This window comes from Bos indicus x Bos taurus, chromosome 4 (assembly GCF_003369695.1).
Source record: "Bos indicus x Bos taurus breed Angus x Brahman F1 hybrid chromosome 4, Bos_hybrid_MaternalHap_v2.0, whole genome shotgun sequence".
Lineage (NCBI taxonomy): Eukaryota > Metazoa > Chordata > Mammalia > Artiodactyla > Bovidae > Bos > Bos indicus x Bos taurus.
In genome coordinates this window covers 56,793,885-56,817,189 of record NC_040079.1, presented here as the reverse complement: position 1 = coordinate 56,817,189, position 23,305 = coordinate 56,793,885, and the positions used below count along the sequence as shown (strand labels likewise).

Below are 23,305 nucleotides of genomic sequence, written 5' to 3'. Positions count from 1 at the left end.
GTGACTGGTCACCCATAAAACACCATTAACATAAACTTGTTGCTAAAAGGACTCACGACGCATGCTTCATTTTAAAAAAGAAATGATTGGCCATGATTATTTCCCTTCGCCACTGGTTTCTCTTAAGGATTTCATCTTAAGACAGCTTCTCTGAAGCTTTAACATCTAAAATAAGACAAAAATGTCAACAGAAGACAAACGGCCTTTAGAAAATGTGACATCGTGGCCACAAACTTGGGTTTTTTCTGCAGGCTAAATGTTGGCTCCACAAATTCAAACCTATCTGACTGAAAATGCGTGAGTTTGTTTAACAGATATTGTTGAGCCCCTGTGGTGGGCCAGGCACTGTGCCAGGTTTTTGCTGAGAACAGAACATATGAATCAGATCCATCCTTTGCCCTGGAAGAGATTCCAGTCCAAGAGGGAGAGGGGCCAGAGCACAAACACGGCAGAAGCACCTCACATGTTGCAACATGAGTGGATGCAGGGCAGTCATGAGTTAGTTCAGAAGAGGCAAAGGTCTGTTTCAACCTACCTCCATTGCCATAAACCCCCAGAGATCATTCTAACCCTCCTGGTTCTTCAGACCGTACGTGCGCCCCTGAATGAGCCTCCAAAAAGTTTTGTTATACAATTCTCTCACTGAGACAATTCGATCTTCCTACATTAGACCCTTGGGATCTGACAACCCACAACAGGAATCTCCTTCAATGATGCCATTCCAGTGCCCTCCAAAGTAGGTGCAGCAATATGGCTGGGCACCACCAACAGAAAAGCAGCCCATCCTATGCATATTATGGGAAATCCTTTGCCACTTTTCTCTTGCTCTATGAAACTGTAAAGTTTAACACCCTTTGCTAGTCTTTCTTCCATCATATGTTTTAAGTAAATTGTAAAATACCCACATACTGAATTTTAATTTACATTCCAAAACCAATCATTATTATGTCACCAAGAATAAGCAGTAACACACTGTGTGCCGTGCTCAGTCACTTCAGTCGTGTCTGACTCTTTGCAACCCTGCAGCCTGCCAGGCTCTTCTGTCCATGGGACTCTCCAGGCAAGAATACAGGCATGAGTTGTTATGACCTCTTCCAGGAGATCTTTTCTTGTTCCAGGGAGGGACTGAACTCGCATCCCCTGCATCTCCTACATTGCAGGTAGATTCTTTAGCACTGAGCCACTGGGGAAGCCCATGAGCAGTAATACTTATTTTTAAAACCACTTCTCTAAAGCACACATTTTATTTTCCAGTTATTATTGCTTATTTTACTATGATTTTAGTTGGTTCATTGGAGATAGCTTTTCAGCTTTGTCTGTGTATTGGTACAATTTCCCCACCATCTGACTTGATACATGGAGTAACGTGAGCCATGAATATGGCAAGCTGTCAATATAGAAAAAGCAGAGTTTAGAGTGGAAAGGAAAATACATAACTTATCCTTGAGGAAGAGAATGAGTTTTATCTTCAAATTACTAAATCAAAAGATTAAAGCCAACTAATTGAATTAATTAAAAACTAATTAATTCAATTTAATTGAACCAAAAAATTAAATTTAAATAAATTAAACACGGCATATACTTAGTCATCCAACAGGTATGCTCTGGAGGGCACCAGCGCTGGAGGGGCCAGCAGTGGTCCAGGCCCTGGGATATAGCGTGACTGGGAGAGTCCACAGCCTCCAGAGCTGACATTCTAGTAGGGAGACCTTCAGGAAACAAAGATGTGCGAGATACAAGGGACACTGATGAGGCTATGGAGAAAACGAAGCAGGACAAGGGAACAGAATGACAGGCTGTGTACTTCAGAGGTGAGGGGTCAGAAAAAAAGGCCCTCAAAAAAGAAAGCATTTCTCCAGAGGCCAGAATGAAGAAATGAGAATGTGTAACTATATTGGATGGGACTTCCCTGGTGGCTCAGAGCTAAAGAATCGCCTGCCAATGCAGGAGATGGGGTTGGGTCCCTCGGTCAGGAAGATCCCCTGGAGAAGGAAATGGCAACGTGCTCCAGTATTCTTGCTGGAGAATCCCATGGACAGGGGAGCCTGGAGGGCTACAGTCCATGGGGTTGCAAAAGAGTCAGACAGGACTTAGTGACTGAACAACAACAACAAATATATTGGATAAGTGTGTTCCGGGGACGGGAAAGAGCAGACACCCTTGTTAAGAGGGAGCTGGAGATCATGCAAGAGTAGCAGACCAAAAGAGGAGGATGCTCTGGGAGGTAGAGTCAGGGACAGCATCAGAAGGCAGATCCTGCAGGCCTTGTAGTTAGACTTCAGACTGCAGTCCAAGTCAGATGAGAAATCACTGGGGGAATTTTTGTAAATAGGTCAAAAATAATTGGATGTATACGTTTCAATGGCCACTGCCTGATAATGTATTGTCCAGAGGCAAAAGTGATCATGAAGATAGGAATTATCAGATACATTGTCAAGGTTTTGCCATCAAGATATGCTAGTAGATCGAACATATGATATAAGAGAAAAATGAACTCAGGACATCATGGTTGATCCCTGAAAAGATGGACCAGTGCAACTGATACTGCCGGCTGGAAGAAACGGGATTTGGAGGAGAGGTGGAAAATGAAATCTCTGCTTGGGCCATTTTAAGTCTGAGATGCTTCCTAGCATCTACGTGGAGAGGCCGAGTAGGCATTTGAATTTATAAGCCTACCCTTGAGGGGTCAGGGCTTTCCCAGTGGCTCAGCGGTAAAAGAATCCACCTGCAATGCAGGAGTTGCAGAGATGCAGGTTCAATCCCTGGGTCAGGAAGATCCCCTGGAAGATCAGGAAGATCCCCTGGAGGAGGGCATGGCAGCCCACTCCAGTATTCTTGCCTGGAGAATCCCATGGACAGAGGAGCCTGGCAGGCTACAGTCCACAGGGTAGCAAAGTGTTGGACGTGATTGAAGCAACCTAGCATGCATGCATGCCTTGAGGGGTAAGGGAGCTGGGATCACAAATGTGGGAACTTTCAGCATATAGATGTTTTTAAGCCATGAATTTATATAAAAATCACCTAGGGAAGGAGTATAAACAGAGAGAATGTTTTGATCAAATCCTGGGGCCCTCCAATATATAAAGTTCAACAAGATAAGGAAGACCCAGGATAAAAAGGTCTAAGAAAGAGTAGCCAAATCAACATAATTCTTATAAACCCATAGAGAACTCTATATGTGTGAGTCTTTATACACACATGCATGTGCACACACACACACACCCCTCAGGCACTAAGGCCCACGACCGTATAAGATCACTGGTTCAGACTATTATATTAACCCAGTGACCACCAGAGGTCACTTTCTCTCAGCACCTGCCACTATGTCAGATACCTACCAACCAAGATGCCTCAGCACAGCTGTCAGTGTGGCTATTTAAGGCTCATGAGAGAGCTACTGCTGGCCACTCCTTGCTGCTGCTTCTGCTAAGGCACTTCAGTTGTGTCCGACTCTGTGCGACCCCATAGATGGCAGCCCACCAGGCTCCCCCATCCCTGGGATTCTCCAGGCAAGAACACTGGAGTGGGTTGCCATTTCCGTCTTCAATGCATGAAAGTGAAAAGTGAAAGTGAAGTCGCTCAGTCATGTCCGACTCTTAGCGACCCCGTGCACTGCATCCCACCAGGCTCCTCTGTCCATGGGATTTTCCAGGCAAGAGTACTGGAGTGGGGTGCCATTGCCTTCTCCAGCCACTCCTTACCCTAGTGCTAATAACTACCATGCCTGCCAAGCTACTTCTCCGAGGGAACAGACTCTAGCTCAGGAAAATGCTGATTGCCTAGAAGATCTAAGAACACCAAGGAAAAGGTCTAGAACCTGTGTCCTAAGGGAGCTAGGACCCAACAGAGACCAGTAACCAAACGCTAGGCAAGTGTTAAGAGATGAGTTTGGGAGTAAGAGAACATTAAACCCCTAGGACTTGAAAAGGAAAAGGAAAACCCGCCATTTTAGGTTTTTCTTCTCAGTTGAACTAAGATCTAAAATCAAATCCCTGGAAAGAACAGAGCCCATAGTCAAACCCTGCTTTCAATTTCTGATCCTAACAAACATGGCTCAGAGCTGGGAGTATGAGTGATCTCATCTACGGCAGGATAACTAGGACTCAGGGATCTAGGGAAGTGGCTTGCGCTCACAGGCAGGCACTGGCCAAGAAGCAGGGAAGCCAAGACCCCAGAACCACCTTGGAGTGCATTCTGAAAGTGAGCAAGAAGCAGAGAGCAGCCGGCGGAGAAGCTGGAGCTGAGGATATGTTGCAACTTTGAGATTTGTACTCCTCTCTGTCCTTTCAACATCATATTTCTTCCCACATACTTGAAGGCCGTCAACATTCCCCTGGGCATTCTGTCCACCAGGTTAAATGATATCAGCACACCATCATTAGTGAATAATATTTACTAAACCCCCACCTGGGTGTTTGACACTGCTCTAGCTAGTGCTTCAGTTATTCCCAGCCATCTTTTTCTCGACCACTTCATCATTATCACAAACGGCTCTCCTCTGGCCTCCACTGACTCTTCCAACTCAGTTGATGTCAGAGAGCTCCCCACTGGACAGTCCATCCCTCAACTGTCTGGTCCACGTGGGGTGTGCAGGAAGCACCACCACCCCACTGTAATTGTTTATGTATTTCATTATTGGGCTGGAACCAAGAATTAAAAACTGAAACTGAGAAAAACAAGACACAAAACTTGGAGAGTGGTGACATCATGGAAACGCTAGGCTAATAACAGAGAAAGAAAATAACATGGTTAAAAAAATAATAAAGATGGAAATGATAAGGGTGGAACCCTGGAACAATAGAAGGCCGGACTAATTTAAAATTTTTTTTAAAAAACGGATTCTCATTAAAAGTATGTAAAATAGCAACATGACCAGAATTATGTGAAGGTAACACGAATCAGAACCTGTCAGCTTGACTTTTTACTCTCCTTGATCAGGGAGAGGAAAGTGTGGGCAGAAAACGGGTGCCATCAACAGAGCGGAAAGAACAAACATTTCCCAGAATGGGTCTGTTCCTGATGAGGAAGGGACCTGCTGGGCGGAAGCTGCCATCAGAAGGAAATAGCTCCCGTTACAGAGGTTTGAAAATGGAAGGGGTGGGGGTGGGGAACACCTCTAAATCCTGCTTCACCTGGCCCTCAGCTCTTACAGCTTGCCTCTGGCTCCTCCAGATGCTGCTGGATCCCAGCAAGTCTGTCATAAAACCCTGGCTGTTTTGTCAAATTGCTACATCTAGTTGACTCAGGCTGGAGAAGAAACAAACAAACGTCATATCAGCTTCACCCTGCAGCTGCTGCCCATCACAGAAAGACCACAGGAAACAGAGTGTATTCCTGTGGGAATCCGCCTCATGAGAAGGCTGGCAGCAACCCAGAGGGTCAGCCTGTCCCACCCAAAGGCGCCAGTGTCTACCTCACTGGACTACAAGGACTGTTAAAAACATAATTCCCAGGGAAGTTAGTTCCTGGGTCTCTCTCACTAGCCCCCTTGGGGTGCTTTCTCAACCCCTGTGGTCAGGAAGCATTCTGAGAGACATCTCTGTGGAGTCTACCCAGGATGGGTCTCGATTCCCATACTTGAATTGTAGCCCTGACTCTCACTGATTAGCGGTGTGAGCTTTGTCTTGTTTCACTTTTCTGAGCCTTCATTGTCTCAACTGTGAAACAGGTTTCTTGAGAAAGCCTTCTCTCCTTCCCAGGGTGGCTTTGAGGAAGATGAAGGTCAGGCTATCCCCAATTTAAGAACATGGTATTGATTCATAAAATAGTAATTGAGACTTACAGAATGCAAGGTGCCATGCAAAATGTTTTCAGTGATGGTGAGAATCAGACACTATTTCTGCCCTAAAGAAGCCTAGAGTCCAGTAGGGAGACAGCCATGTGAATAATTACTGAAACTTCAGGGTAGGCAGGAATAAGGATTATAATATGAGAAATCAACATGAGGCTTCAAAGAACAAGTGACTAGTTCTGATCAAGTGACTAGAGGAGGCTTGAGAGAGGAGATGATACAAAGAGAAAAAAGTAGCACATCAATAAAGACAGCTGATGTACAAGATAACTGCAAAGGTCCATAAAAATAACGTATGTAAATGAGTTGACCTGTGGATAAGTTTGGTACCAATAACAGAATCTCAAATGTACCTGACCACTAGAGAACATGTTGCTTCATTGGGGAACTGACCTATATTCATGGTTATATTCATATTTCCTTCTCTTTCTCCTAACCTCAGATGGGAGGTTTTTCAAATACTGGCTCCTGCGTGGAGTCGCTGGATGAGGTTATTAAAAATGGAGATTCTTAAAAAAAAAAAACAAAAAAGATGGTGATGCTGATAGTAATAGCAATTTAAAAAATGGAGATTCTTTGATCTCTGTCAGATGTATTGAGTCAGAATCTCTGGAATAGAACCTTAGAATCTGCATTTTTAACAAGCTCCCTGGGGGGTTCTCATGTTCATTAAAACTGAGAGTCACCTCTGCTGGGGCCCAGGTGGGAGAATTCTTACCACTGACCTGTTAATGGCCTACAACTGTGTGAGAGAAGACAAGTCATCAGACTGCAGTGGGCAGGCAAGGAGGGAGGAGAGGCTGCCAGTGATGAGGACGAAACTGTGAGTCCTTAGCCACCAGCGAGCAAAGCTCTGCTCTAAGGGTCTCTCCCAACATACATGCAACCTCTGATTCAATCACATTTTCACACTTTTATTTGAGACTCTCTCATGAGAAAAAGTCATTGCAAACTAAATACATGACCCAAGCTTTACATCAAATGCCTACATGTACAATACATATTTACATGCAGCATACACATATGTCTGGAGAAGGCGATGGCAACCCACTCCAGTACTCTTGCCTGGAAAATCCCATGGACGGAGGAGCCTGGTGGGCTGCAGTCCATGGGGTCACGAAGAGTTAGATATGACCGAGCGACTTCACTTTCACTTTTCACTTTCATGCATTGGAGAAGGAAATGGCAACCCATTCCAGTGTTCTTGCCTGGAGAATCCCAGGGATGGGAGAGCCTGGTGGGCTGCCATCTGTGGGGTCGCACAGAGTCGGACATGACTGAAGCAACTTAGCAGCAGCAACAGCAGCATACACATATGTCATCCAGCACAAAGAATAATTTGTTCTGATTAATCAGATACTCCAACCAAGAGTTAATATCTATGGCCTGCATGAGTTCTTCAATTTTCAAAGAACTTGAAAGCAATAAAAGAGATCTAACTTCAAAACTATCTGGAACATAATTTAATCTCTTTCGTTCATGCAGGAAAAAAGTTTTTTTTTTCCAATCTCACAGCGCCTCAGGCCATTATTAACATAAATGCTCAGTACATATGTGCTGTGTTTAATAACCATCAATCATTCTCCTACTTCAGTCCTGCAGTTCGGTTCCCATGTTTCCTGCAGGTCACCATGTGCCCCTCTCCTTGGTACCAAGGTGAATGTTGTTTCCTCCCTTCCCCTCCCCCTCCACCATCAGAGGCATCCTGAGGATGTGCAGGAGAACCCATTAATTCAGAGCCGGGGGCTCAGAGATGAAGAGGGGTTATGTTTTACCATATCAACACATTTTATTTTTAGTTTGTGAAACCAGTGTCAGTTCACCCTGAATTTAAAGGTCCCCTCATTAAGATACACCAAAATAACCTGCCAGGATAAGTATCTCCAGTGAAAAATTCTCGAGGTGCTTAAAGTACATATTAGGTCGAACTGTAAGAAATTGTTGTTTTGATAGGTCAACACCAAATACCCAAAATCTGGAAGCTGTTTCTATAACTTGGCCCCCAAGTGGTGTGTAAAGTACTTTAATCAAATGTCTCTTTGCCTTTGCCCAGTGTACAGCTTTTACGAAACAGAAAAAAAAAAATCACATATTTTAATAAATCCCAACTAGTTCCCTACACACACACAAGAGAAAGGAGGTCACTGCTACCTGGTACGTGCTTATCCTAGGGGGAAGGAAGAAGCGCCAGTTCCTCCAGTGGACGCCACTTCGGAACTAATTAAAGACACCTACCCATAAAGCAGGCTCCTGCCCCCTTCCCTGCCATCCAACTATTCCCCAGACTCTGACTGAGTCACCTCTTAAGGGAAAGGAATTTCCGTCTGGGTGCTCACCTATTGTGCTAATGAGACTGCAAGTTGAGCTCTGGTGGGTACCACTGGGTACTGGAACCCCTGATTCACACATGCTTGAAAACAGGAAATCGCCTCATCTCAATTCTAACAGGCCCGATTCCCTCAAGGAGCATAAACCCAGGAACATGGCATAGCAGCTCTCAAGTGGGAGAATATCTGATTAGTCTTCCCATTCAGGAAAACAGCATCCCCCTGAGACCTAGAAACACCGGGATGTGAATGTCCTGATGCTACAGCTTTCACTCTATAAATCCACAACCCAGGAGAGACCCAGCAGGCTGAGAGCCTCTAGAATTCATGAATTTCTGAGAGGTACCGAGGCAGCGCATGTGTGCTAAGTCACTTCAGTTGTGTCTGACTCTTTGAAGCCCTAAGGACTGTAGCCCACAGGCTCCTTTGTCCATGGGACTCTCCAGGCAAGAATACTGGAGTGGGTTGCCATGCCCTCCTCCAGGGGATCTTCCCAAACCGGGGACTGAACCCATGTCTCTTACGTCTCCTGCACTGGCTGGCAGGTTTTTACTACTTATGCCACCTGGGAAGCCCACAGACAGTCAAACAGCACAGCAAGGCTCTCCTGAGGCAGAAGTGGCAAGTCCCACAAGACACTGACCAGATGCAGCCCTGCTCTCTAAACCTAGAGGAAGCAGTTGTCATAACTTACCTCAAACAGGTCTGTTCAATTAGAAAATAAAATGGAAACGGAATCCCCCAATATTTTTTAGTAAGAAGTTCTAGGAATAAATACAGAAAAGAATGCAAATGTCGTTGCTTTACTCACTAAAAGGAAAGCAGTGAGGAGGGAAAGGAACCTTATTGCTAATGCTATAGTCTGCAGATCTGCCTCCAAGAGGAACCTGAGAGGAAAGGTTCCAAAAATTTTTTTTTACATAGAGAGAAGGAAAAAAAATTAAGACAAAGATGCTAAAAATGCCTCTCAGTGAGACCCAAATAAATGTAAAAACAGTTTCGGGCCTCCTAATTTTCCTGCCTCCTTTCAGAGCACCAGCTCCACCTGTCCTGGAAATAGTTTTCTGAGGTCACCCACAGCTGCAGAGGTCAGCAGCACAACCAGAGAGCCCGCTGCACGGCATCTCAAAATAAGATGCTCAGCCTACGCCTGCAGCCTTTGTGGCCATGAAAAAATCATCTGGCCAAAACCTATTTACTTGACCAAGAGTACAAGAGTTATTTTGGAAACGCGTGCTTTTATAAGTGAAAATGTGAGGATAGTTATCTCCGTGATTTTTACAGTCACTGTCATTCTCTTTGAAGTGTCCCTGGGGTATCATCACTTATGTTGCTGGTCCTCTCCCACAGCCGGTTTATGGTTATTCCATCAAAGCAGGGCATTCAGGGGACATGCTCTAGTCAGGAAAGATGCAACTTGTCCCTCCCTCTCACTTTCTCTGGTTGAGTTACCTGCGTGAACCCTTCAAATTGCCACTCAGGGTATAGACCTTTGAACTTCTCATTTGCCAGATCTGGGTTAGTCCCGCCCATTACCTAACATTAAAAAAAAAAAAAAAAAAAAAAAACAGAAAACTCATTACACTGCACAACGTGTACATACAATAAGGCCTTTGTCCTTAAAAGAAAAACATAATTTTCAACAGAGTCGGCTCGCAGAAGCCAAGGGAGCTAACATCCAAAACCTAATATAAACACTGAGGCTTGTGTCCCGGTTTCGGAGTTAGGCTCAGTGAAGGGGGAGGGAATGATGGGAATGGCAGCCAAGGGGGTCCAAGGCATTTTTCACTGTGATTTTTGAAAACAGAACTGAGATAATCCTGGATCCTCCCCTCTCAGGCACCTCCTGCATTGTCGCCTACAAGGCAGCAAGGTATTTCTATAAGAGAGAATGTTTCTTTTGTCACAAGTAAAAGCAGGACTTAATGTCTATATGACTTTAGTTCTCAAATGGGAGTACATTCCTTTCAAAGGAAGAAAAAAAGTGTTTTTGCAATGATTATTTAGGATGTCTTTTATAGACGGGGTTGAACTTCTGTGACAAACTCACTGGGAGAATCCTGTTTTGGAACTTGGAGTTCCATTCTGGGGGGTAGCGATCCCAAGTGTTAACAACCCAAATTATAAACAGGAAACTCCAGCCTGACTCCCACTCAAGTCCCAAGGTTACGGACCTCTTGCTGAAGCTTTGGGGCTTCCAGAGATGAGGGGACAAGGTTCTTACACTTGAAGACCTCATCTCCTAAGATAAATCTGCCCAAGTTAACCACATACATTACTACACAGAACATGCTCTCAAAGAGAAGAGGCAGATTCTTAGAAGAGTTGATGAGACAGCGGGTCAAAAGCACACAACGCTCCATGAATGTGGAGGGTCTGCAAGTCCAAATCCAGTCACATCAGTTAATGCGGGATCACCTGCTACACCGTGAGCAGCCGGAGTGACTGGGGCTGGGGCAGACAGCAGAGCTCTGCACGTTTCAAAAGCGGGAGAACTGCCTGGTGGTGCAGTGGTTAGGAATCTGTACTTTCACTACCGAGGGCATGGGTTCAAACCCTGGCTGGGGAACTAAAATCCCACAAGCCATGCCTCTCAGCCAAAACTAAAAATTTAAGCATACAAAATTATCAGATTTTTTAAAAACATAAATAAATTTAATAAAAGGGAGAGGATTCTGAAGCATCAGTCTCAGTGGCTCCGTTCAGTGATTAGTTTTACATTTCTGCCTCCCACCTTCCACTTCCTCATTCAACGGCAGTGCCACAAAGGACAGGTCGGCCTCACTGTGAAAGCAAGGTTTCGATTAGCCATCAGGAGATGAACACTAAACAGGTAGACTTTTGAAAATGAGGAGCAGAGAAGCAGCCATCTTGCTAAGCCCCAAACATTTCCCAGGTTTTCTATCTTTTACAGAAAAGATAGCAGTCACCTCTACTAAAGTTCCATCATCTGCCCTGATAGAAGTTCAGAGTAAACACATCATAGGAACTGGCCATACACTAAAATAAAGGCAGTAGTCCAGTTAATCATTTCTTAGAAGATTTAGAAGCCTTGTAGTCATCTATTTAAGCACTTCTTAGAAGTCTGGGATAGGCAGCAATTGCATAGCGTTTAGATGGTGGCATGTGTGCGTGTGTACTAAGTCACTTCAGTCATGTCTGACTCTTTGCAAAACCATAGACTGTAGTAAGCCAAGCTCCTCTGTCCATGGGAATTCTCCAGGCAAGAATACTGGAGTGGGTTGCTGCGCCCTCCTCCAAGGGATCTTTCCCACCCAGGGATGGAACCCACTCATGTCTCTTACGTCTCCTGCATTGGCAGGCTGGGGCTATCATTTCAGAAGTGCTTACCACGTTTCCAGACCCTGTTTTAAGAATCTTGACTTAAGAGATGTTTAGACTCACAATTCTGACAAAAGCCCTATGATGAAAATAAAGATGTCAAGATACAGAAATATTAGGCAACTCACACAAAGCTGTACAACTATTAAAGGAGATAAAGGAGTCACTACACTATCATTGCTAAAAAATATACTCACTAAAGTATGTGCTAAAAACTGGTTTACAGCATACACTTTCACTGTCTTCTATTCAAGTTCTCGCTCTTAATAACAGTAGTTCCACTTACACTGTTTACAAAGGTCTTTCACAAACACTAGTGCATTTAACCCATACACATCGTCTCAATCAATGGCTACAGCCCACAGGTGGGGTCTCCACTACGATTCCTCTTTAGAAATGAAGCCAAAGGGCAGACATACCACTGTGACTGGCTCAGTACCCACAGCTAAGGCTCAGGGAGACCAAGGTGGCTGCCCAGTTATGCACAGCTACAAGGTGGCCCTGGGGAGACTTGAACCCATAATTTAAGACACCAAGGCTGCCGTTCCACAGGTCTCCTTCAGTGATGAAACAGACATCAAAAATTTAGTGAAAAAAGAAAATATTTTTCCTGAAGATGTAACTAAAGGATTAAATTATATCATAATATTTTTAAAGCACCATTAACAGTTTCATAGAGCAAACTTGAAAGTTTATAATGGTAAGATTTTATGTTAGCCAACTTCTTTGATATTGTTGCTCTCATTCATAATAAGAAATGCCTCCATGTGGCTTTGTCCATTTTGCACGTAACTACAGAAACATTCCAAAGACACTTCCAAAGTCTGTTATTTTTATTCATGAAATTAGTTTTGTTTGGGGACCTTTGAAAATGTCATGTGGTATTTACTCACTTTTGCTGAGACCTTTACATTCAGAAAATGTGTGATTTTTGCACTAAATTTTCAAAATCCCTACAGCAATCTTAGTATTTCTCTCAAACCGGGTTCCACCAAATTCCATCTATGATCAATTCTATTCCATGGGAAAATGAGCGACAGGTCCTATGGACCTGGACACCATTGTGTTTGTTTCAAATAGTTCAAGATGATGATGAGAAAGTTCCATCCTTGATGTTCTCCCAGAAGGTCCAGTCTAACTCTGAAAGATCTAATACCACTGATCTTCCTCTTCTTCAAACATCTGCCTTGGTCTGTACTTTGCTGGTTCTCCTTTTGTAACTATACCTCAGTCTCTGTTGTTTGCTTCTCCCTTCCTAACCTTCTTTTAAATATAGCCCTTCTTCTATTTACTATTATAGGCTAATTTCTTGAAATCTCAATTTAGACCCCTTCCAAAGACAAATAATTTATCCCCAAAGTTCTGAAATTTATTTCAGTGCAAACAGTTAACACATTGGTTTCTAGTCTTGATGTCTCTATTACTATCAAGATCCACATTTTGAAGAGCCTGCTGCTGCTGCTGCTGCTGCTGCTGCTGCTAAGTCGCTTCAGTCATGTCCGACTCTGTGTGACCCCATAGACAGCAGCCCACCAGGCTCCCCCGTCCCTGGGATTCTCAAGGCAAGAACACTGGAGTGGGTTGCCATTTCCTTCTCCAATGCATGAAAGTGAAGAGTGAAAGTGAAGTCGACTAGGTTTTCCTAATTGGAAGGTCTTCAAGCCCACTTCAGTTCTAAACTTATTATCTCCCATCCACATCCATGACCTCTTCTCTTCCTACATTGTGCGTAACATTGGCTAGAATTCTCAAAATTCCCTTCAATCCACCCCATTTCTCATCTTTGCCATTTATTTTATTGCCAAGTTCTATCAACAGCTTCCTAGGTGTCACTAGCGGTAAAGAACCCACCTGCCAAAGCAGGAAACATAAGAGAATGTGGGTTCAATCCCTAGGTCGGGAAGATTCCCCTGGAGAGGGGAATGGCAATCCACTCCAGTATTCTTGCCTGGAGATTCCCATAGACAGAGGAGCCTTGTGGGCTACAGTCCACAGAGTCACAAAGAGTCAGACATGACTGAAGTGACTCAGCACATTAACTTGGGCTCTGAAACTCCTCTGCAAGTCTTCGGGTCCTGGCACAGGGGCACACTTGCTTTAAGGTGGGCCGTACAATTTTGATTGTTGTAGAAAATGTGTGCTACCACTGAGAATACATACTACCGTAATAGTATCTGTCAAACTAAATAATTTGCCAAATGGGTCAAGCAACAGTGCAGAGCAAGGCATCACTGTGGGCAGGAGGAGAGATGGCCTCAAAACGGAATTTTGAGAGTGAGGTCTGGAAGTAAACCATTCTATTCAAATAGCAGCACCGAGAGCTGCTCCAGACACACCAAGTGATGAGCAAAGTGACTGCCACAGAGACGCACTAGCACATCATCCCACTGTAATGACTACCGCATTTTAACTACTGTGTTTTTTCTGGTGCCTGTTGTCCAAACTCTGGCCTCTCCACACTCTACACAGCTCTCACAAAAGCTTCTAGAGGAATTTATACACAGCACATCTTACTGTGTCATGTGGGTGAGCCAAAATATGAAATGGCTCCCACAACTCCACAAGTGGAACTGAGCTCCTTGTTATTGCACTCAATGTCCTCCCCTCGATGCTTCTCACCAAGCCTTCTGACTCCAGCTTCCATCAGAGCTTTGGGTACACAGGGCACACTGGACTCCTCAGTCTTCACAATTCCCAAGCACACGCTCTTCTGTGCCTTTGCTCCAATCATGCTTTGCCCAGACTATCTTCTCTCTGCCCATCAAGGTCCCAGATAATCCAATCAGAATTCGTCTACAGTTCCCTTAGTACTTGGGTTTGAGCCTAGCAGAGTGTTTTTCTGGCACTTCTATAAAACTTATCCATGCCTGAGTTTTTCTTTTCCATTCCACTGTGGGCAAGAACCTGTACTATTGGTCTGCACCCCCCAAGGTGCCCAACCAGCACAATGCTTCAAACACAGAAAAGGCAAGAAAGGAACGGGAGAACGAAGTGTGAAGAGAAGGAAGAAAGAATAATATTACTGCATTTATAACCTGTTATCCCTAGCGCTTTGAGTGATGTTTTATAGAACTAGAACTGGGAATCAAGAGGTCTGAAAATATACACCCAGCTCATTTTGCTGATCTTAACTAAGTTCAACAAGCACACTTGACCTCTTGGTGCCATGAAAGGTGATGTTACTAGTATTCTTTTATAGCATAAAGGATTTAACAGACTATCAGTTGGACCCAAGTGCCATAGAAGAGGGTGCAAGAAACTGATATCTTTTGTTTATTCAATGAATTTGTATTAACTGGTTTATTTTCCATCGCTTTGTGTTGCCTGATTTTTCCTATGACGTCCTGTTCTCCTGCCCTCACTATATCTGAATCCTCATCTGGAGAAGGGCTCTCTTTCCCCAGCCCTTTCCTCACTTAAAACACAGTTTACTGGCGGCGCACAGTATGAAGACTGGTGCCTTGAAATGAAAAGAAAGCATGTTTAAAATGGGATGGGAATGGGGCAGGGGAGCACACAAGTAAGTAGGCAGCAAACCCTACTCAGGTCTGGAACAGGGTTGAGAGACTTGCACAAGGCGGTCCAGGAAAATCACCATGATGCCAGACCACTAGGCAGTTTTTCCAGAATTACAACGCTCCTGAGTCCCTACCCTATCCCTCTGCCAATAAAAGTACAAGTGAAGGTGACCCCACAGGCATAGAGATGTAAATATTCTGCAGAAAAACGAGGCCCCTCTTCCATGGAAAGTTTTTTTAGTGTTTAATGGAGAGCAAGGGGAAAACTTACAGCAGGGCTCACAGACCACTGGACCAATAAGAAAGCAGCTCAGATCAACCTAGTCCAAGTCTGGAGGGACAGAAAACCCCACAAAATGTTACTGACCTAGTCCTCTCCATTCATAATGATGGGTGGGCTTGGCATCATTATCCCTAGGTCTCTTCTCCATCAGCTTTCCTTCTCCTCCCTTTTCTTTCCTTCTTTTTTAATGAGCCCATAGGGTTTCTTTCTTTTTTTTTAAAGAATATTTATTTATTTATTTGGCCGCACTGGGTCTCAGTTGAAGCACACGAGATCTTCGATCTTCCTTGCGGCATGCCAGCTCTTAGTTGCAGCATGTGGCATCTAGTTCCCTGACCAGGGATAGAACCTGGGCTCCCTACATTGGGAGCCCAGAGTCTAGTCATTGGACCACCAGTGAAGTTCTCCCTTTTCTCTCTTTTCTGATGAACATTTGCCTCTAATTCCATGTGAGGAAATAAGAATTTAAACATTAACATCATCATCAACAATAACAATAATGAATCGTTCTGACTTAATGCCAAGCTTTGGACCAAGTCTTAAATGTTCTATCTCATTTAGTTCTCACAGCAAGTCTATGAGTTTGTTAATGACAGCCATCCCACTCTACAGATAAGGAAACGGAGGCTTAGAAAGGTGAAAAAACTTTCCTGAGTTCACCAGCAGTAAGTGACTGAACCAGGCTCCCCAGCTGGCTCAGTGGTAAGGAATCCACCTGCCAATGCAGGAGACAAGGGTTCAATTACTGGGTCGGGAAGATCTCCAGGAGAAGAAAATGGCAACCCTCTCCTGTATTCTTGTCTGGGAAATCCCATGGACAGAAAAGCCTGGTGGGCTACAGCCCATGGGGTCGCAAAAGAGTTGGACATCACTTAGCAATTAAACAACAAGAGAGCCAGTATTGGAACCCAGGCCTGTCTGATGCCAGGGCTAAAGCACTTTGCCAAAATGATATGATACGAGCCAATAGCTGCCTGCACTGCATCTTCCTCTGAAGGGCCCTCCAAGCCCAGACTTGGTTTGTGTTATAAGACAAAATCACTCTAACTACTCCCTAGAGTGAGCCTATGTCAGCTTTGCAGAGGTTGAGATAACTCTCTGAAGCCCTTGGAGGGATCTGTAGACATTTGGAAATAGTAAACAACATGCAAAAGCAAGTTGGTTTAGCAGAGAAAACACTGTTTTCACATCACAGGTCTGTTTCTTAGTAACTATATAACTTCAGGGCATTTGCTCCACTTCCATGAGCCTCAAGAAAGCGCTAATGATAATAATCGTCTATGAGCTGGTATTGGCAAATTTATCAGTAAAATGCTGTAAATTAGTTCAGTTCAGTCGCTCAGTCGTGTCAGACTCTTTGCAACCCCCTGGACTGCAGCACACCAGGCTTCCCTGTCCATCAACAACTCCTGGAGCTTGCTGACTCATGTCCATAGAGTTGGTGATGCCATCCAACCATCTCATCCTCTGTCATCCCCTTCTCCTCCTGCCTTCAATCTCTCCCAGTATCAGGGTCGCTACAGGTAGCCAAAGTATTGCAGTTTCGGCTTCAGCATCAGTCCTTCCAATGAATATTCAAGATTGATTTCCTTTAGGATGGACTGGTTGGATCTCCTTGCAGTCCAGGGGACTCTCAAGAGTCTTCTCTAACTAAATTAGTTACCCTTTCCTAAAACTCTATTGAATACCTTATTCTATGGGAAGGCAATTGGTCATACCACCTTCTAAACAGAGTATAAATAAAAATAAATAAATATATTAACACATAAATAAATAAACCCTGATCATTGTCTTAGTGAGCATCCAATATCCAGTCTAAAAATGAAAAAAAATAATTTTCAAAAAATTGTAGCAACCTATTCATATGTGCATGTATGGAGCATAGCTCTCTGAACACATCAAGACTACTTTATATTTCCCCTGCCTCCCTCCTTCCTTCACCCTCCCCATTCTCCCTCTCTCCACCTCTCTCTTTCTCTTTCTCTCTCTCTCTCACACACACACACACACGCAGACATACATGAATTGAATCCTGATGCACTGCTGTCTCCCTCATCCTCAAACACGTGCCTTACACTTGTTCAGTTAATAGATAACTATTCTCCAGCCAGTTAATTTGAACAATAAAAAACATGAAGCTTTTACAGAGATAAAGTACCCTGGAGAATCAAAGATGCTGGTAGCTACTTGTTTAGTGACAGAGGATTCTGTGATTAAAAGTAGAAGACAGCAGACAAAGCCCCCTCTGTTTGCACCCCTTGGTTGGCTCCAAGCAAGGTGGAGCCCCACTTCTTGTAACACCAAATTTCACGTTTTTTATGAGCAGAGGGTCCATTTCTAAATTGCACCTCTGGATTTAAAAGAGGAAATTTAAACCTCAGAATAATGTTTTTTGCTGAACAAAATGTATGCCAAACTAAGCTCGGACTGACTTCTGTTTTCTGAGTCCCAGCCTCCCAAGTTTTCTCAGGTTTCCAGTACTGGGCCGAACTCACTGGCTTTTGCCATTCCCTTCTATGTTATGGTTAGGTGGAAAAGGGGTGAGAAGCAGGGGTACCACATCCTCAGGTTCACTGCATTGATTTGGGGATGCCCAAAAGATCCAGAGGACCACTTTCGATTCATCAGTTGAGACGGACTGGCTCCTATCAGCTGTACTTCACGTAAGGCACCAATGTTTTTCTAGGCATTACGGGAAAAATAATTCTAGCAAGAAAGGGAAAAAACACCACACAAAACAGCAATAAGTCTGGCCTTCCTTCCCCAGCCCCACAAAAGACCATTTTGTAAGACGAGGAAAAGCTGTGCTTTGCTTTCTAACTGAACAATGAAGCGCTTGCATCTTTAATCCAAACTGTCTACCCGCTTCCCTAGATTTCAGGACAATAGTCCAACTTCTCACCTTCCCCCTTGAACAGTTGAACCCACACACTTTAAAATAATATCCATCAGCAGCTGACAAACTGGTTATTCTTGGACCACAACTGATGCTGGCAAGAGGAGGTCCAAGCAGACAAGGATAAATGAGAATAAAATTATTCAGTTCTGCTCGCCGTGGCCACTGCATCAGCTGTCATCCTCAAAATTCCCACAGAAATGAGTTCATTACACCTTTGAAACATTTCGGAGCTTAAAAGTTTAAATCAGGCCAAGTTCATTCTGTGGGATTTTTCTAGCTTTTACACTGTAATTATATGCAGGACTTTGTGCCACCTATTTCCTCTCAACTGTAACATTTTACGTCTTTTTTAAGCATATGTTGAGGTTAGGTTTTTTTTAAGTACATGTTATGAAATAAGATATGAGCTTATACTCAGCTTTAGGTAGCTTTCTGCCAAAAGGCTGGACCAACACAAACTAAATATGACTATTTTCTTTATCCAAAGTACAGTTTTGACTATTACATACCCTCTTAACATACATACATAAAACTAGCTCACAACGAAAGCTCCCTGCAGGTCAACTGAAATCATAACGAGATTTTCCTTTCATATAATGTGATTAACAAATGTTAGCTAACCGGACTCCTAAAAGACTCAAAAGAAAAAAGCAAAATAACTCAAGCAATGCCAAAAAGTCAAATAACTCAACAATCTATTTTTTTCCTTGCTTTTTCACATCTTTAACTTAGAAAATAGCCTGTTTCACTTGACTATAGGAATGTGCTCTAGAGGCAGGTGAGAGTGAGTTCCAGCTCCACTATTTACTAAAATATGACCTTTACAAGCTACTAAATCCTCTAGCCTCAGTTTCCTCATCTGTAAAATGGGGGGAAGGGGTAAAAATCTTCAAAAAATTTTTGTGAAGATTAAATGAAACGCAGTCTTCGATAAGTGCCAGCAAATGAAGTATTTCATAAGTGTTAGTTGTTATTTCTGACATTATCTGTTTGCTAAATAAGCCTACCTTCCAGCCTAAATATAAAATTGTCAACTAGCCTCACGGTAAGCTAGGTGCTTCGAAATTCATATACTGCAGTTGGTCCCTTGGAAACTTTCAAATAAAGAAACAGTTGCCCATCTAGCCTTACTCAACTTTATCAAGTACTACAACTGTTTGGGAAACAATAATGACTATGACAACTTGGGCCCCATAATCCTAAACCCCTGCAAAAGTCATGGCAACATATCACTGAACCTTTCAGCTAGGGGGAACTTTGAGGCATCCTCTGAAAAGCTAGTGAGTCAGAATTCGAGTCTCAACTTTATGTGTTTGGAAAGGATTTCTGATAGCTCTCATGAAGGCAGATACCTCCAAATGTTACTCAAAGATATAAATGAACCTACCACCCTTCTGAACACAATCAATATAAATATCACTCCAGAATTCCAACCGACGCATCTTTTTTCTTCAGATTCACTCTTTACCTTCAAAACAGCAAGGTCTTATTAGCAGTAAGCTGTACTTTCGGGGAAAGGCACTATTTCCACCAGGGCAAGAGTACCAAAAAAGGGAAATGCTGTATTGAGAATTTTCATACTATTTTGAAAAAGTTTGCAAAACCCAAACTCTGTGTTTAAACATTATAAATGTAACAATATTGCTGAGGAGAAAAACAATATTTTTGCATATGGAGTTCCAAATTTATTTAAATATTACCCCATTTTCTGAGATCTTACGAGATCAAGATAAAATAATTCACTAACACTATGTAGATAGGAGAAATAAAGAAATCATCTCCTTTCTGCCCCCACCACACACACACTCACACACAGAGGCAGACACACTACATTTGTAAATACACAATTGAGCCAAAATTTAATGCAAAGCTCCTTTTCAACAGGTCCTTTGGTGAAAGATCATTCATTAACAAGGCAGCTCATAAACACAAACCTAATTGTCCCTCTCTAAGCTCTCTTTTGTTAAAGCAGCAACACTTATCATCTCTGGAAATGGAATGCATTTTTACCTCTATTTCTGCTGATTTCCTTAGTCTTCAGAACCTGATAATCATTTGATACAGACATTCACCTTCACCCATTTATCATTTCACAACATTGACCTCATCTATTGTCGTGAAAAACTTCGGGTAGTTTAAACCCAGATGGCTTGGCTTTCCCCTAAACAGAGAAAATTCCCTTCTCTGGTTGCATACAGCATGTTGATCTGATAACAAGCAGTCATCTATCATTTGGGGGCTTTGCATTTGACTTTGACTGCCTTAATGTATTTCCAACAGGGTTTTGTGATGTGTAGTTTTTAATCAAGTTTTGCCAAAAGTGATTGGCATGTAAAACACTTTTAAACAAAAATGTTCTTTGTGAGTCGCTATTTCAGCTCAGAAATTCTTATTCATATAATTTAATCTCCTCCATGTGGTTACTTATTAGATCTTATCATTTACTATAAAGCTAAAATAAACTGAAACAAATCATTTTTTTAATCTACCAGCCACTGCTCGTGTTAACTAAGCAGCTGACAGCCAAGTGTCATCCTCTACTAAGGACAGAATATCCTTTCTGACTCATGGCTTCCAAATCAGATATATAAAGATTGTTTTTGAGAGCTTAGGATATAAGAGGCAAAAAAACTCAAGATCTTGTCCCCATGTTTGTGCTTTGTGACTCTAACCTCTCTTTCCCCTTGTCACATACCTTATCCCAGACCTTTATACCTAAATGTTATCATTTTGACACTGAGCTCAGACAATAGAATCAGAGCAGAAAGTTTGGTGGCACCTATGATTTGGTGGCAATAGCCATTCCCGGCAGCAGAAGGGCAAGTGGTAATTACCACTGAGGTGATGCTATACCAAGTCCATCTGAAGTTTACATCTGCAACCTGATGTCAAAGATAAACATCTCCAGCCTGATGAAATAGAAATTGCCAAAGTCCATAAAACTTGGAAATTCAATGGAATTCAATTCACCAGCCATCTGTGGTTTTGTAATGACCAAAAGCAATTTTTAAGATCTAGTCATAAAATTACAGCGAAAGGATTCACCTTGCAGAGGGAGCAATTGATTTCCCATTACCTGATCTCCATACTCACCATGCAGACACACATTATACAAGGGTTGTCCGTGATAAATGGAATCTGGAGGACTTCACCTTCATTTTCACATTTTGCAACAGAACCTAAAGGGAAAAAAAGTTATTTAAATTTAGCTGCATGGCCTTCTTACAAAAATAGAATTTTTATAATAATACTTTTTGAGAAAACTATATCCAAATTTCAAAAATCCCTAATGAGTTTTAAATAATCAAATTCACCCCAAAAAGTCCCCCTGAAAAAAACATACTTTAAATAATTAAATTAAAGTTTTTTAAAAGCCTGTGCTACATAGATATATTTTCTGCTCTCAGATGGTTGGTTTAAGCACAATTCCAAGTATTTGATTGGATCTTTAATAATACCCTTCCTTTATAAAACCATTTTAACTAAACAAACACTCCCATAAGCAAAAAATTCAAATTGGCCATTAAGGTAGATTTTAAATTTGAACAGAATTCAGGACTGTGGCAATAAACAGGCCTTTATATGAATCTGCCTCATATTGTGTTGAATTGAAATTACTTTTCGAAATACAATCTTCTTTCCTCTTTTCTTAGAAATAGACTCAATATTTTCTTTTCTGCACCAGGTGTCAGTAAAGTATGTCCTTCAGAATAGCAGCTGAGGTCTTCACCTGCCTGAAAGCATATAATTATTATATCCTGCTATTATTACCCTTTTAAAATATGATAGTTGCTTTAAATCCAGGTCTGGAGGGCGGGTGCTTTAAAGATCACTACCAGTAAAGAAGCTATATTGGAACCTTATAGAGTGAGGCAGGCCTATGGGTGGAAAACGATGCAGTTTTTTTTTTTTTTTTCCCCTTTAATTGCATACGGGAGAAGAGATAAAACTAAAGGTTGAAGAAAACTAAAGATAATAAAGGAACTTTTCAAATCCAAATAGAAGAATTTCCGTTATCACTACAGTATTAATGTCAACAGCCTGCCCGCTCTCCACTCCTTAGCCTACTCACTGCTTTCGCACCCCTTAACCCCGAAGGGCTTCCTTCATCCCCATGTGCCAGCGAGGAGCAGGCTCCAAGGTGCTCGTTCCCCACCCTCCCGTCCCCGGGGCCAGTCAGCGCCTTCTCTCCCAGGTACCAAGCCAGCGTCTGGGAGGGTCGGTCCCTCCCGACCCCTCCCCTACCTGTCAAGAAGGAAGAAGCCAGAGACATGGGGACCCCCGAGCAATTGAGCAGCAGCAAGACGCAGCAGGTAATCCCGGGCGAGCGCCGGCAGGGACGCTCAGCCAGAGCCCTGACGCCGGAGAACCAGAGCATCGTCACCTGGAGGGAATCCCGGGCGACTGCAGGTCCCGCGCCGCCGCCTGTGCTCCGCTACCGCCGCTCGCAGTCCAAAAGGGCTCTCAGCCGGCGAGTCGGGAGACAGTCCGCGAAGGAGGGAGGCGGGCGCCCGGGAGCCTGGGGCGGGGGAAAGGTGGGGGTGGGGGGGGGTGGAGGTTGGCGGGGGGAGAGGCGGGAGAGCGAGGCGAGGGGTGGGGGGCGCCCAGGGAGGAGGGGTCCTGCGGCCAGGCTCCTCCAATGCGGCTTTTTTTTTTTTTTTAAAGGAGTTGTTCGCAGCGGTTTAGTCGTCGGCTCCTCCACGCCAGAGAGGGGGCCAGGAGGAGGGGGTATCGGAACTGCGGGAGATAGGCAGAGAGGAGTGGCTGCGCTGCCCGCTGTGCACCGCTGCTCCGCCGCCGCCGCCGCCGCCGGGGCTGCAGCGACTGCCCCGGGGCGCGCCGCTGCTGCAGCTGCCGCGTCCTCCACTTCTGCACTCCCACCTCCTACCCGCCCAGCCGGCTCTCCACTCGGTCCGCTCGCACGCTCGCTCCGGCGCGGGAGACCAGGGCGCACCGAGCGCCTCGGGGAACCCGCTGGGGGCGCCCGGACGCAGGAGGGATAGTGGAAGCCTCGCGCTGGGCGCCTGTCTCCGCCGGGGGTCCAGCCAGCTCCCCCAGACCCTCGAGGGAGGCCGCTTGCCCCGGGGCACGGATCGGAGCCGGGCAGGCGTGTCTCCACCACCCGGAGTGCGCAGCGCCTCCTCC

The 23,305-nt window shown here is 43.9% G+C and overlaps 1 protein-coding gene across 1 annotated transcript in view; it reads right to left on the bottom strand.

Annotated features, from left to right (window-relative positions):
* Positions 1-22,674, bottom strand: part of BMPER (BMP binding endothelial regulator) — a 252,207-nt gene extending 229,533 nt beyond the window's left edge. The window contains exons 1-2 of the mRNA XM_027539508.1: positions 22,406-22,674; positions 21,254-21,339 (exon numbers count right to left, since the gene is read on the bottom strand). Of these exons, the coding sequence (XP_027395309.1) occupies positions 21,254-21,339; positions 22,406-22,538 (219 nt within the window). The 5' untranslated portion in view covers positions 22,539-22,674. The remainder of the gene's footprint in view (positions 1-21,253; positions 21,340-22,405) is intronic.
* Positions 22,675-23,305: the final 631 nt, after the last annotated feature.